The sequence below is a fragment of the Arvicola amphibius genome, chromosome 5, assembly GCF_903992535.2.
Source record: "Arvicola amphibius chromosome 5, mArvAmp1.2, whole genome shotgun sequence".
NCBI lineage: Eukaryota > Metazoa > Chordata > Mammalia > Rodentia > Cricetidae > Arvicola > Arvicola amphibius.
This window is the reverse complement of record NC_052051.1, coordinates 153,368,662-153,384,970: the sequence shown is the minus strand read 5'-3', so window position 1 is coordinate 153,384,970 and position 16,309 is coordinate 153,368,662. Positions and strand designations below refer to the sequence as shown.

The 16,309-nt window shown below is 39.0% G+C and overlaps 1 protein-coding gene across 4 annotated transcripts in view; it reads left to right on the top strand.

The window, feature by feature from the left end:
• Atp9b (ATPase phospholipid transporting 9B (putative)) overlaps window positions 1-16,309 on the top strand; it is a 187,610-nt gene that overhangs the window by 32,397 nt on the left and 138,904 nt on the right. For all 4 annotated transcript variants that reach the window (XM_038330411.2, XM_038330414.1, XM_038330413.1 and 1 more), the window contains exon 6: window positions 8,034-8,085. In XM_038330411.2, the coding sequence (XP_038186339.1) occupies window positions 8,034-8,085 (52 nt within the window). The remainder of the gene's footprint in view (window positions 1-8,033; window positions 8,086-16,309) is intronic.

The following is a 16,309-nucleotide window of genomic DNA, read 5'->3' as shown; positions in this document are numbered from 1 at the left end:
CAGCCTTGTCTGTGACATGGAAAGGCCTGTGCACTGGGTGTCTCTCTGTAAAAGGTTCTTCCCATTGTGCTGCCTCTGCCTCGTTTTGTGATGTGTTGTGAGTGCTCTGCATACTACCTGGTGTGTGATGTCAGTGTGCGGGTGTGTCTTCTCTGGAAATATCCTTACTTTGCCATCTATATTCTTGGGAAATTCTTTACTGACTTTTAAAGTCTCTCTGGCTATTCCCATTTGACTTCCTCCAGAGCTGTCTGCAGTCTTTGGTGTTGACTTGCATCTCCACTGCCTGGGGCTGAGGATGTCTTCTTCCCATAGAAATGATCTTCTTATTGCTCTGTTCTGTATATAGGCGATGTGGTTTGATTTTACAAAGTGGAACAATGCTTAGTATGCACAGGGTTCTAACACAAACATCTGTAGTGTTTCATTGTATAAATGCTGGAAATTCCTAGCCCTGTATCCATTCAATTTTTGGAAAATTTCTGCTTTATGTATTTTTTCTTATGCGGTTGACTATTCCAGTGATCATTCTTGTATCTTTACACATTTCTGTAAGGTAGATTCTGACAAGGTGTAGTACTCAGTATATCTTAAGCATATAGATTTTGTTAAGCATTTGCTTCTTGGCACAGGCTAGATGTCTGCTGTGTTGATTAATACGCAGTTTCACCTTCGCCTTTTTTTTTTTTTTTTTTTTTTTGGTGCTGGGTAGTGAACCAAGGGCCTCCATTATGCCAAGAGTGTATTCTGCCACTGAGCCCTTTATTGCAATTTAAGTATTATATCTTACATTTAGAAGGGGAGGACGCTGTTACAAGTAAGGGAAAGGTTGACTCCTTGTACCACATGCAAACAGCAACAGAAAGGACAATAAAAGCAGTTTTAAGGCTTGGTCCATACGGTAATTTAAGTAAAGAGTAAAGTGAATTCACTTTACTGTTTAGTCCTAATTACTTGATCTAAGTATTTTTCTTAAAATAATGTCATGACAGTACATTCATAATACTGAAGGTTTGAGTGCTGCCACTAATCATGAAGTCTGCTTCTTTATGTGTAAGCTTTTAGGTTTAAGTAATCAGCTTGGTGCTGGGGACCTTGTGTGTGCTGGGCAGTCCTCTGAGTGCTTGGGCCACTGAGCTCCCTTAGAATCCCCATGTCTGGTGGTCTGTGCTGCTTTGATGACGGTACTGAACAGCTCGGTCATCCTCCAGTGCATTAACTTACATGCCCGGCAGTGTGTGTCTTGGGTGGAGAACTACAAGTTCTAACATAATTAAAGGGCTAACTTTTAAAAGAAACTGTTTACAGGAGTTCGCTGTTTTTTTTCCATCCTCTTTCCCCAGGAAGCAATGTTTTGTTTTCAAAGTAAGCATTATATGATAGCAATTCTATAAACATATATATAGAATAATGCAGTAGTTTGGATTATTATAGAATTTGGTTTAAACCAAAATTATCCACCTACCCAGAGTCAAAGATATCTTTATGCCTGTATTTAAGTGAAAAAAAGCCGTAGTTTTCTGCTGTCTTTACATATATTAAGTTAGTCATGTATACAGAGCTAGAGGCCTGCATGCATGTGTGTAGCATACATGTTGATTCAGTCTCTAAAGAGCCGGGCTTTAGGAAGGAGCCTTGAAACAGACTGAGAGCAGGCAAGACGTAGAGTGGCCCTGTTGTCAGTCCTTACTAGTTGGTCAGAACTTGCTCAGGGAAGAAGAACATTGCTTTTTCCAGAAACAAGGAGAACAACCATTCTCTCTTATTTTCTAAGATAATTAAATTTAATGACTTAGTATATGGTAGGTATCACAATGCCCAGAACAGAGGTACATATAACAGAAAGTATATGAGTAGAAGCATTCTGGGGTACTCCCAGGAAGCAAGGATGGACTCTGTTGACACCTTTGAAGGCAGAACTGAGACACCGAGGACACTAGTGAAATAAGGGATGGGATGCTCACAGCGAGCGCACTGTGTGCTCTCAGCACACCAGTCAAGACATAGGCAGAGTGGACGAGAGGAAATGTGGTCAGCATTATGTCACGGACAAGAAAGGTGTCTTGGCTTCACTGTCTTGAGCAGGGTGAAGCAAAATGTATAAAACAATATATCATATGAGGTTAATTAAACAAGGTGTGTTGAATAGGTGTCTGCTTTGTTGGCATCAAAGAACAATAATAATAATGAAAAGTAAAAAAAAGATGATGATGATGCTTTGAAAAGGAAATATCCAGCTGTAGATTCATTCCTTGGGCCTTTAAAGAGGATTTGACATCAGTTTTATACAGTAATTGTCAGAAAGTAGTTAGGGTGGAACATTTACCCTTATTTTATTAGGCCAAAATTATTATGTATCAGCACCAGAGGGAGGACAGTTATAATACAGGAAAAGTAGACAGGAAAATCTTAGGGAAAGAACCATATGCCAATTGCTGTCAATAAAATACAAAGTTCTAAGTCATATCCTAGTAAAAAATGGTAACTTTAAGGATTTAAATTTCATTCTAGAATGATCTACCCTATCAGTTGACCAGAGAAAAATCACATGATCATATTATTGAGTGCCAAGAAAGTATTTGACTAGATTAATACCCATTCTTGATCACTGTGAGCCTGCAGGTGTGGCGGTGAGGAGCCTCACCTGGTGAAAACGACCTCGAGAACTGTAGACCACCGTGAGTAGTAGAGTTAGAGGGAGGCCTCTTCCTGAACTTGGAGCAGGGTTGTTGTTTTCACCAGTCTTAACTTACCTAGCAGCTTAATTTTTTAAAAAGCAGAACAAAGACAAAGATGCATAGATCAAGAAAGGAAGCTATAAATGTTCTTATTTGCAGTGGGATGCTAGGGAACGTAGCAGATCTAAAAAGGTCTAAAAAACTTGGGATCAGTCTGTTCAGCAGGGTTGAAAGCTGTAAGGCCAGCCACAAAATTACTTCCTCATTTTTGTAAAATAATAGGCCATATGGAAATAATTGAAAATGTCTTTCCTGTAAAATTCAAGTTTAAGTATGCTGGAATCTGCAGTATATTGATGAAAACAATCAAAGAAGACCTAAGGAAATAGGTGTGTTTGGGGTGGGGGGGGTGACATTTCCTAAACCTTTGGTATTTAAGAAAAAAAAAAAAAGATCTGTGAATTTAACACACGTTTCATCAAAGACACAGGAAGATTCCTTCCCTTCCCCTCTTTCTGCCTTGCCCATTTTTCTCTTTACTCTTCCCCTCCCCATCTTTTTCTTTGCTCACTAATTAAACAAAACAGACAGATAATCTTACTTGAAAATCAATTTTGAAAGGCACAGGTTCAGCCATGGCTGTAGAATAGAAAGGCGCAGGTTCAGCCATGGCTATAGAATAGAAAGGCACAGGTTCAGCCATGGCTGTAGAAAGGCTCAGATTTGGTCATGGCTAAGGCAATCTGGACAAGGAAAACAGTGTGAAGAATCTCTGTCCCTATGTCAAGGCCTGTTTTACAGCTACATTAATCAGCATAATGCGTGTAGGAAGGAGGGTGGGAAACCTTAAAGAGAACCCAGAAACAGGCTCACCCAAATGTGCACAAGTAACATTTCGAAAGGTACAAAAGCAATTAAAATTAAAAGGAAACTTTTAAAAGATTAAATTAAAGCATCCATATATTAAAAAGTAGATTCTGGACTTTGAGGAGAAAGGCTCAGGAGAAAATGTCCTGAATCTAAATTTAAATCTACATTTAAAATAAAAATATTTTATAAATATAGGCCTTTAAAATAAAAATATAATTCATAGGCTACATATCAGAAGACTATCACATACTACACAAATCTGATAATTGCATCTTATTAAAATTAAATTTTTTTGGAAAGAAACATGATAAAACTATAGGTACAATGCTAACCAAAGAAGAGATCTTGCATTTGAGAGGATGGAGCAGAGGAGTGGGAGAGAGGAGTGTAGAAATGGAAATGATGTAAATATGGTACTCAAGTATGAAATTCTCAATAAAAGTTAAAATGATCAAAGTGGAAGTGGCCGGCAGGACAGCTCAGCAGGTAAGGTGACTGTTGATAAACCCGAGCAAGCGCCTGAGCCCGCGTGGTAGGAGAACAAAACTACTAGAGCAGATTGTCCTCCGACTTAAAGTGTTAATGAAAGCATTTAAAAAAAATAGAAAAAGAAGCAGCAGAGTCTGTATTGGATGAAAACATTTGAGCACTATACAGCTAATAAAGAATTGTTTGTGAATTTGTAAAGTCTCCTAGCTAAACTGAGCAGTTTTTCCCCTTAGAGAATGGACAGAAGGCCTAAGAAAACATTTACCTAGAAACTACAGATGAACAGTAGTTATCAGGCATACACATCAATCAGAATGGACAATTTTTTAAAATGACATCACTAAATATTGACATTGGCAAGAAGGATATGGTTTACTTCTCTCTTGAGAAGACCAGTTGGTATAATTCTGGAAAATCATTTGACGGGAGTTTCTAAAGCAAAAAATAAAGCAAAAAATAGTCAAAAACTTGGTATAACTGCCTCATGATCCCACAGTTTAATTCCTGTACCTTGGAGCTAATAAGATGACTCAGCAGGTAAAACATGCCTCTGACCAAGCTCAGCAGCTTGAGTTTGATCCCTGGGACCTACATGGGTGCTGTGGGTCATCCATGTACACTCACATATGTATGCATATATGATAAATAAATACACTTCCTGTGTCTTTGCCACAAAGAAATTATCTATGTTGGTATAGAATCCTCTGCAGGAATCATCTGCGTATTGATTTACGTTGATACACAATCCTCTATATCATCTCTACTCAAGATAGACAGAATCAAAAACAGCTCAGGCATCCTGAATGGGGTCAGGGCAGAGAGCATGTGTATAAGCACAGCATGACACAGCAAGGGAAGAAAATGCAAGACTTGACTTTTGCAAAGTGAATAATCTGAAGATTCCATTCACATTAGCATCTAAAGGATGGAAGACTTAAAACAGATCCAACAGCAGAATGCTGGGCTTGTATGTGGGAAGTTCTAAATGTGACTGAAACATGTTAAAGAAATACTGCATGCCTGGAAAAAGGTCCATGTGGGTGAGCGTGTTGCTGTTGCTGGCAGGGCTTCTGAAAGTGACCTGTAGATCCATGCTACACCTTCTTTTTTTTTTTTTTTTTTTTTTTTTTGATTTTTCGAGACAGGGTTTCCCTGTAGTTTCTAGAGCCTGTCCTGGACCTAGCTCTTGTAGACCAGGCTGGTCTCGAACTCACAGAGATCCGCCTGCCTCTGCCTCCCGAGTGCTGGGATTAAAGGCGTGCGCCACCACCGCCCGGCATGCTACACCTTCTTAAAACCTCCAGTTGACTTCGTGATAGCAATTGACATGCTGCTCTCTGTAATTTGCATAGAAAGTCAAAGGACTTAGAATAACGGAAAGAGCTAGTGGTGGTGGTACGCGCCTTCAATCCCAGCACTTGGAGGCAGAGGCAGGCGGAAGGATCTCTGTGAGATCAATGCCAGCCTGTTCTTCGGAGCTAGTTCCAGGACAGGCCCTAAAGTTACAGAGAAACTCTGTTTAGAAAAAACAAAACAAAAAAACCAAAAGACTAGCTGAAACTGAAACAGTTTTGGGGAAAAATGTTACACATTTTCCATAATCACACTCCTCCATTTCACAATATAATAAAAAGCTAAAGTAGTCAATACAGTGTAGACCTAGTATAAGAGCAGTATATATATATATATATATCCTCTCTCCGTATATATATCCAGATTTTCACTTAGTTCTCAAAAGAGATAATTTGTGAAGTTATGTGAATTATTAAAGATATACTTTAGTTTATTTCTTTCCTTTAGCATTTCCAATTGATAGAATTATTACCAATAATAATATATATATTATTTTACAATAATATTCATAAATAATACAACAGATAATAGGATATTAATATATAATAAAAATTTATATGGATAAAAATATAATATATATATAATCTCTATATCTATATATCTCCTAGCATTTATGGTTTGTTGCTCCCTGGTAGATTCAGTGGACCAGGAATGTCCTTGGACAGGTGTCTTTCATGCATTATGCCATTGATGGTCATTTAGGTTGTTTCTTATACCTCTGTGTCATTTGATATCACTTGTGCACACATGCTACTACATATATACCTGGGAGGAAAATGGGTTTTAAACATAAATGTTTCCCCATGGTAGATCACACAAATAGTTGTGTTCGCTGGACTCTAATTAGGTAGAGCTTTTATGTCTGCAAACATTCTTAGCATCCTTTCTGAGATGTGTGCTGTGATTATAGTTTCACTCTGAGTTTCTCTGATGTGTAATAATTTGGCTGCTTTTGTTATGGCTTCTGTATCTTTTTGTACTGTTTGGGTAAGAGCCTGGGAAGTTTCTTGTGTTTTCGTCTAAGTGGACCTTTCTCTGCTTGCAAGTGTCCAGGCCTTTCTCTCTTGTGATCAGAACTTCCTGACATGTATGCAGCAGGTACCTTTATCTTCTTCCCTGGAGGGCGTAATTGAATAGAATTCTCACTTTTAGGGAAGTCCAAGTTAGCAATCTTTTCTTTTAATTTTAAATACTTTCTTTTCAAAATAATTCAGTAGTAGTGGTGTTAGTGAAGTAGCCCTCCTCCAAAAAGTCATGAAGTCATCTGCTGATGTTTGACCCACATCAACTTTTGGAGGTTCTGTTGTCTTTTCTTGAGCATTTTAACTATGCTTTGAATCAGTTTCTAAGTTACGTTACTGGGAAGGGCAGGCATCATTGCCACTCATCCCCTGTAAGTATCTACTTTCCTTAGGACTATTTATTGGTATAACTGTAATTTTCTTAGTGCCCACAGTGTTAGTTTTCTCTGAACCTGGCATCCTCATATGAGTGGGTCTACTTCTGCATTTTCTTGTTTTGCATTGGCATGATTGGCTGTCCTAGCTTAACACCATCTTGTCTTAGTCACTGTGGTTTAATGTTCTTTTCCTAGGTTATAGTTAGCCCACATTGTGTCTTGTTCAAGAGCCCGTAGCATTTCCCCATAGACTTGTAAAGCTCTTAAACATTATCTTCGCTTCCTTTTTCTCTGTTCTGTTCTGGATACAGTGTATCCATGTCTCATATATTTTCCTCCCAACACTTTACTGGCTTTGCTTGCTCCACTCATTTCATGTGAGATAATTGTTAACTTTACTTAGAAATCCTGCTGGATGTTCACTTGGATGTCTTCTTGAGCTGAAGCAATGCTAGCCTCCACAGACACCTTCGTCCCTAGTGCTAGAACGGAGGCGCTGCATTGTACAGCGTGTCCTTGTCAGCCTCAGTAACTTCTTCATTCTCAATGTTCCTCAGCTGGGGAGAAAGCCATTTCTCTGTGGTATATATGCAAATTTTCACTTAGTTCTCCAAAAGGATAATTTGTGAAATTGTGAATTATTATTGTAATAGTATACCTTAATTTATTTTTCCTTTAGCATTTCCAATTGATAAAATTATTAATAATAATAGTGAAATACATGAATAATGATTTATAAAATTTTGATTATTCCATTGCATCTTTAGTTACTTCTAGTAACTGTCTAGTAAGAGAACAAATAGCTTTTCAAATTTGCAGGACTTTTCTGTATTTGCTTATTCTTGTTTGTTTGTTTGTTTGTCCGTGTTATTTTCTGGTAATGTGCTCTTTGGTGTTGACATGGAGCAGCCACTGTCTGTTTTCCAGGGCGTTTGGAATGAGGATGATGCAGTTATGTGACAACACCATTGTGGAGTGTTATTTATGGTTAAGATGCTGTGGAGATAATATTTAAGCTTTTCTAGACAAGAGAATTCTGAATGCCATGTATATGGCTTGCTGTTGTTTAATAAAACATCTGAATGTGAATTAAAATGTTAATTTTTATGTGAAAATTATGAATAATAGCTATTTTAGTAGAATTTTACTTAATATTTTAATTGTCTTTTTTATTAACTATTTCTTCTCTTTAATAGTATTAATGTACATCTTCAAATAACAGTTAGTATATTACTTTTTTGCAGAACCAAAGAATTCCATCAGATATGGTATTTCTTAGAACTTCAGAGAAAGCAGGTAACTTTTAATGTTTTCTTTTACATTGCTGAAGTTTTTTCCTCTTTCTTTCTTTCTTTCTTTCTTTCTTTCTTTTTCTTTCTTCCTTTCTCTTTTGACAGGATATTATCATTTAGTTATGTCTGATCTGGACACCAGGCTGGTCTTGAACTCACAGAAGTCTGCCTGCCTCTGCCTTTCAAGTGCTAAGATTAAAGACATGCACCACCATGCTTTGCTAGATTTCTTTGTTTTAAAAAGTAAAATCAAGACTTCTGCCTAGAAAACTTATTTTTTATTATTTCAAATTCATTTCTAAATGACATTTAATTGTTGCTATTTTAAAAAATCTGACTTAAGTGTTTAATAATTGCTTGAAAAGTTATCTGAGTAGATTTTCTTTTATAATAGTCTTGAGAACCTAATTCAATAACAGTGTAACTCAAAATTTGATATTTTACATTTTCAGTTTTACTTAATTTCACATAGTGTTATTTTCCATTTGTTTTGTACACAGTAGTAATTGTGTGTTTGCTACAGAAGAGACCAGCATCTAGTTGTGGATTTCTGTAGTTATGGGTATTTGCCATGACCAGTTCATGGTCTGTGTGTGTGCTAGCACACAGATTGCCCCAGTGTAATGTCCTATTACCCAGGCACTCTCTCATAGTGGAAAGCACTCTGTGTACAGGCATAGACATTTGGGCCTCTGTGAGTTGCCGTGGGCTTTGTGGGAAAAGCAGTATATAGGACCTGAGCTTTCAACTGGAAACCTCATGTGACTAAGTAGAAAAGCCAGGGAATCTCTGTCAGGGTATCTTTGGCCAGTTGCTAATGACTGGCTTAGTTGTGTGGGACATACTTCGGTTATTTCTAGGATGAAGCAGCACATCACAGAATGCCCATAGCCTCTTTCTGCCCTATTCTTACAGTTTGTAAAGCTAGCTGTCATTATTTTCTTCTCTAGGTTCAGCGTGAATGCTATTTGTAAGTGTGGGTATTCTCCAAAGGCCTGGGTGGGGTTCAGAGTTCATTTCTTATTTCCTCTATGAGAATCAGTGTGCTTTAAAAATCAGACTTTAATTGTGTGGTCCTCTGAATGTGAGTGGCCAGAAGAGAGTGTCAGGTTCCTTTGAAGCTGGAATTAAAGGCAGTTGTGAGCCATCCCATGTGGGTGCCAGGACTGGTGCTCTTTAAGAGCAAAACAGGTCTTAACTCTTGCGCCATCTGTCCAACCCAAAGCAGCAGACTGTTCCAAGAAACATTTGAGTCCTGATAAAAGAGAAACTCTGTAGCGCTGTCGAATGCTGTGCTTGCTTCCCTTGCTGCATGAGCTGCTCTCAGGAGAAAGACTATCCACGGTAGGCAAAGGACCTGTGAGCTGCTGTCTGTTTTGTGTTACTTAGTGTGCGCTCTATCTCCCAGCTGCTGTAGAGACTGGCCAGGTGCTTCTAGATTGCCACGCACCAAAATTACAAGTTTGTCCTTATTGTGACTGGAGACCCTTAGCTGTCTGTCATTTAGCCCAGTTACTTACCACTGTAGGTTGTAGCACTGATTTTTATCAAGAGAAGTTTTCTTTTTAGAATGTTTCCGTTTCTGTTTTCAGAACATTATTTGGATAACGTACTCACTTCCCAAGCATTGCTGTCTAGTGAGTGTGGTGTGGCCTCTACCTGTTGTAGCAGCCCATCAGTTGCCCCCCATGACGTGGCACCTACAGACTGCCCAGTGCTGTAGGGTCCGTGAGTCCTCCGTCTCCTCCAGAAGCTGTGTGCCTTAGCTGTGGACATGTGCGAGAGTGTAGACCTCTTAATTATGGCATATAGCCCCTTTGTCTTGCTAGATTTGACTTCTAGTGTCTTCATGAGGATGTTTGGTCATAAAGGCTATATTTGGGATTATGGAGAGCCTTTGTGATATCTTTATTTTGATAACAGAGCAGACTGGCCTTGGTGTCTGGACCTTCAGGGTTGTTTTGTTCCTTCCTACTTTTTGAAAGAATCTGTAAAGAATTTTTATTTTTTAATGTTTGATGCAATTCATCCATGAAATGATATAGATCTGGCCTTTGAGGATCTTTGTTTTATTTTTTAATTTCTAATTACTCGCTAAAGGCCTACTTACATTTCCTTTTCTTCTTGAATTAGTTTTTGTAGTTTGTGTCCTTTTTTAAAATAGTCTACTTTAGGTTTTCTAATTCATGGACATGCTTCAATTATTCCTTCATGGTCTTTAAAAAGCAGTTTCTGTAACAATAGTAGTCATGTCCCTTTCTTTGTTCTTGGTTTTAATAATTTGAGTCTTTTTGTTTTGTTACTCTAACTAAAAGATTGTCAATGTTATTGATCTGTTGAAAGAACTAACTTTGGGTTTCAATGATCTTTTTTATCAGTTGTTTGCCTGTTCTTTATTTGATTTATTGACACCTATCGTTTTTTTTTCCCTGTTTTTGGTTCAGGTTGATCCTGTCCCTGTAGCTTCATTAGGTAGAAAATTAGATTGTTGACCTTGGATCTTTTTAACATGGGCATCTACATTTATGAATTTCCACCTGCATTTTTTTTGTTGTCATCGTAAGGTTTACTATGTTGTTTTATTTCCATATCTCCTAAAGTATTCTCTAATCACTTGTCTTTTCATCATTGACTCATTGTTTTGTGATTAATATGTTTAATCATTTGTGGATTTCCTAAATTTGCTTCTGTCATGATTTCCTGATTATTCTGCTGTGGTCTTATTCTGACCCACCCAGAACTGGGTTTTGCTGTCGCGTGTGTGTATCTGTGAGTGTGCTCTGTGTGCTGTGTACACCACGGTGTCGGTTCTGCTTCTGTGGTGTTTTTGTTAGCTCTAGTCAGTCTCCAGCATTGGTGTTCTCTCTGATTGTCGTGTCCATGGTTGAAGGTGAATTGGTTTAGTTTGCAACTAGTTTTGCAAGACTGATAGCAGATGCATACCCTATGTAATGACTGTTACCCTCCCCACATGCTCTTTGTCCTGCTGTCCAGTCTGTGTCCATAGCTATTTGAACCTCAGGTTCTTCCTTGTTCACTCTCCTGCTGCAGCACCCTCTCTCCTGCTGGCCTCAGTCTCACCTCAAGAGCAGCTTTGTCAAGTGCTTTATATAGCTCCTCCCTCATCACCTGTCTGTCATCTCGACTGGACTCCACCATGAACATCACTGAGTGCACAGTTACCATTGTGCAGGCGCTTTCCCTCTTGCTGAAACCCAGGTTCTTCTTTAGCTTGGGACCTGACCACTGAGAGGAGTTCCATCACAGCTACCCCAGCGACTTCTCTGCATTCTCCAGATGCGCTGATTTCTTGCTGTAGACATTTTTCTTTGCCCCTAGTCCCACTCTCACCCCACCCCCAGCCTTCACTGTGAGCTCGTGTAATTAGTTATTCTGTTTTTCTTGTGCGATGTCTTAGTTACTTTCTTTGCTGTGATAAAGCACCATGGCCACGACAACTTTGAGAAGGAAGAATTTATGTGGGTTTACAGTTCTTGAGGGCTAATAGTCTGTCATGGTGGCAGGCATAGCTGCAAGCAGAAGGCATAGTGGCTGTATCAGAAGCTGAGGGCTCCTACCTTGAACAGAAGCAAGAAACAAAGTGGGGTGAGAGTGGGGTAAGAGGCTTTGAAACCTCAAAGCCTAACTCTAGTGACATATGTCTACCAGCAAAGCCACAGTTCCCAAATATCACTACCAACCAGGGAACAAGTGTTTAAATACATGAATCTATGAGGGCTATTTTAATGCAAGCTGCCATAGGGGATAGCAAGGAACTTGTTCTTATCGCCTCCAGCATAATTTTTTTTCAGAGTTCTGTTGCAGATGCACCTATTTAAAACTCTGTGCTGTTTTGAGAGGGAGTCCTCATATTCCTTTAATAATCATTGCCCACTGGTTATTTTTTGGTAAGTTGGAAGAGTCATTACTGATAACTTAAAGGATATAATGAAATAGAATTGGTCAGCCTCTGCTTTTTGTTTGGGGCCTTTAATCCATTTCTATATAGTATAATTATTGAAAAGGTTGTATTTACATCTATCACTTGCAACTAGTATTTTCATTGTTGATATAGAGAAGTAGATTTTCAAAGGGTTTATCTGTACCTTCATTCCTATCGATAATAGCTATTTTCTTAGGCCCTCTGTCTAATAGCATACATGTAGTATAATAGGTAACTGTGGTGGTTTGAATGAAAATGGCTCCCATAGGCTCCTGTGTTTGAATGCTTGTTCTGCATTGTTCTACCAAATGCTGTTCTATCAAACAGTTGGTAGAACTGTTTGAGAGGGATTAGGAGGTGTGGCCTTGGTGAAGGAGTTGCATCACTGAGAATGGATTTTGAGCTTTTAAAAAGCTCTTGCCACTGCTAGTAAGCCTCTCTCTTTCTGCTTCGTGGTTGATACTCAGCATGTAAGCTCTCAGCTCCTTCTCCAGCACTGTGCTTCCCTGCTTGCAGCCACGTTCCCTGACATTGTGGTCATGGACTCACTATCTAAAACTTCAAGCAAGCTTTCTAATTAACACTTCCTTTTATGAGGCACTTTCGTCAGGGTGTGTTGTTGTGGCAGTAGAAATGTAAGACAGTAAACTGAATAGTTGTGTTTGAGAGGTACTTTTACATATGAACGATTGTGGTAAAACCAAAAATAGTTGGGTCTGGTGACTCTCAGCTGTAGTCTCATCACTTAGGAGGCTGAAGCAGGGACACTGAGATGCCATGAGGTCTGCCCGTGTTCTGAGTTCCAGGCTACTGCACTGCAGAGTGAGACACTGTTTAATATGAAACAAGCAAGACAGAAAAAAATAATATTCCAAATGCAAACAATGGTTTTGAGTAATTCCCTTTAAAAGGAAAAGAGTATACAGATTTGTTGGGGAGTAAATTGTGAACAGCATGCAGTACTGTAAAGTTGGGATATGTTATAAATACTGATTTATTTTCAGAGGAGGTATGTGAAGGCTGAAGACTGAGAACACAATTTTTAAAATTATGAAATTCCTAATAGTTTTGGAAATTAGCCAGTTTCCTCATCATTTTTCACCAGAGAATAAATGGAACATCAGTGGATTAGCAGATGAGATATTTTATGGTAACCTCAGATAGGGAACAGTTAAATTGAAGACCATTTCTTCAGTCTTGCCCTGTGTCCCTTGAGAATACTGATTTCTTTATCTCAGAAAAATGTACATAGTATACATGGTTACTACATTTGTATTACTTACATACATAATACTGCGTGGGTACTAGTGGATTTGAGTTTAGGACCTCTGTGTAGCTGAGGTCTGACTTAACCTATTCTGGTTCTGTGATAACCTTCCATTTGTCAAATTTAAACATTACTACCCATTCATATGCATATATTAAGAAGTCAGATTGCTTTTAATTGAGTCCTCTTTTATAGAATGGATCAAATGGCTTCCAAATTTGATTCTGGATTCTTAGTTTCAGAAACTCTTGTGTAATTTTTACACTCTGCTTTTACCTGTAAATTAGTCAGAATGTACTGGTGTATATTCAGCCAATCTTCTGTAAACATATAGTTGTGTATCACCTCCAGACCAGCAGCTTCCAACCCAACGCCTTCTTCCTTAGCAACCACAGTCATGCCTTTTTCTCTGTTTCCGATATCGGACTCTTGCTTGCTGGTTCTTCATGTTGCCATGGCTCCTCACTGGGTTCTGTAACTCATGACCATCTCTCCTTCCTCTTGATTAGACCTCACGTGGGCAATTATATTTTACACTGTCTTGCAACTCTTCTCCCTGGGGTGTGGAGGGGCATTTTACATGGAGGTCAGCAAAATGCACTTGTCTTTTGTGTGGTTTTAAGTAATTACTTAAAGTTTCACTGTTGTCTAGTTATTTTCAGAAAATAAACATATTCAGGATTTTTGTGTTATTTACTAACAACACTATTTTTTTGCTTTTCAATTTTAGCTTTAAAAAATCCTTTATAGTATGTCATTTTTTATAATAAAATTCTAAATTTTTGTCAGTGTACGAGTCCTAAGTAACATTGTGGTTTAGAGTTGGACATTAGCATCTGGGTGCTTGTCAATATAGCATGGTAAGTCAATCTGTGGCATTGTATTGACTGAGTATTAATAAGAGTATTCTGTTGAGCCATGACTGGATTGTTTAGAATGTAAATGGAGCTGTTGATGGATCTGGTGACTGATGACTTAAATTCCAATTAATCAATTGTTCCATCAGTTTCTTAATTCAGATCAAATATCTCCTGAGTGCACATAGTTCTTCTAGTGGTATTAGCAGAAATGAATGCTTTAGAACTAATTTTCATCAATCTCTTATAAATGTCAATATCTTTTTCACGTGTATCTAAGTGATAACATTATAGCTTAAGTGTTTAGAACACAACACAGCAACTCAGCTGTCACTTGTTAGTGGGATGACAGTAGCAAGTGACACTGTTCTCATTCACATTATCTTAATAGAAAGATATATCTTACCACCAGTGTAAAAATTTTATGCAGCCATTAAGTCATATAAATATTTAAAAATCAAGTTTAATGGCCAAAGATCTGATATTATAAATTCAAAGTCAATGTCTATTTTTCTTTCATAGGACATATACTCTAGCTTTCCCCTTTCAGAGCTGTTGGATATGTGAGCTGTTGCAAGTTGCTGATGATGCTTCAGGATGTCTTGTTAGCGCCGTGACAGCTTCAGCTACCTCACAGGGTCCCCTCACTTTATCATCCCTTCATGTGGCTCTTAGTGTGACACATACACTAGCTGATCTTAATTCGAGGTCATTGAATCTGTCCTTTCCTGTCAACTCTTGTCAATTATACAAAATGAAATCAAGTATTCATAAGAAGTCTGTAATAGGATATAAGCAGACCAGTTTAATAATTCAGTTTTACTGAGCTTTAACTATATCAGTTATAGCTAGTGCTCTCTGTTAAAAAGAAATGACTGCACTGCCCCTGTAAGATGGTTAGACAGGCGTCCCGGCCACCCTTCAGGTTCTGTTGTGGTGCTTCCTCTATGGCAGCTGTTTCTTGAAGTTAGTAATGTTTGGTCATCTTAGGTAATTTCCCTCTAAAATTTGAAAACAATCTCTGCTTATTTAACGGGCACAAACCTTTTATCTTTAAAGGACTTAGAGTGCAGGCTTATTGTGTTTATAGTATTGGCTGTGTTGCTTTTGCTTTTGTGCTAGTATTGGAAGACATTTCAGAGCATCTCATCTGTTCCTATATAAATTTTGGAAAACAAGGTTTTAGCAGTGGACAGGCAGCAAATAGAATCTTTTTTTTAGATGGCTCAGAGGTTAAGAGCATTGCCTGCTCTTCCAAAGGTCCTGAGTTCAATTCCCAGCAACCATATGGTGGCTCATAACCATCTCTAATTGGGTCTGGTGCCCTCTTCTGGCCTCCAGGCATACACACAAGACAGAATATTGTATACATAATAAATAAAAAAAAAAATTTCCATCTCCTCCCCTCCTCCTCCCCCTTCCCTCCCCTCCCTTCCACCCATACCCCTACTCTGCCCCACTCCAAGCCAAAGAGCCATCAGGGTTCCCTTCACTATGTTAAGTCCAAGGTCCTTCCAGCTCCCCCTAAGTCCAGGAAGGTGAGCAACCAAACTGACAAGGCTCACAGTGAGCCCGTCCATGCTGTAGAGTTCATGCTCATCGCCGTTGTCCTTGGTTTCTCAGTCCTCCTCCACCGTCAGCCACATTCAGAGAGTCCGGTTTGGTCCCCTGTTCCATCAGTCCCATTCCAACTGGACTTGGTGGTCTCCCGTTAGATCTGTCCCACCGTCTCAATGGGTAAACGCACTCCTCACGGTCCTGACTTCCTTGCTCATGATCTCCCTCCTTTTGCTCCTCATCAGGACCTTGGGAGCTCAATCCGGTGCTTCTATGTGGGGCTCTGTCATTTTCTCCATCCAACGCCAGGTGAAGGTTCTATGGTGATATGCAAGATATTCATGAGTATGGCAATAGGATCTGAACATTTCTGGCACCCTCTCCTCAGCTGCCCAAGGAAGTAGCTGGGGGCGTCTTCCTGGACACCTGGGAACCCCTCTAGAGTCAAGTCTCTGCCAACCCTAGAATGGCTCCCTTAATTAAGATATATAATTCCTTGTTCCCATATCCACCCTTCCTATATCCCAACCATCCTATTCCCCCAAGCTCTTCCCATCCTCCACTTCACAGTTTTCTCTCCCCACCCCCCTATCCCCCCATCCCA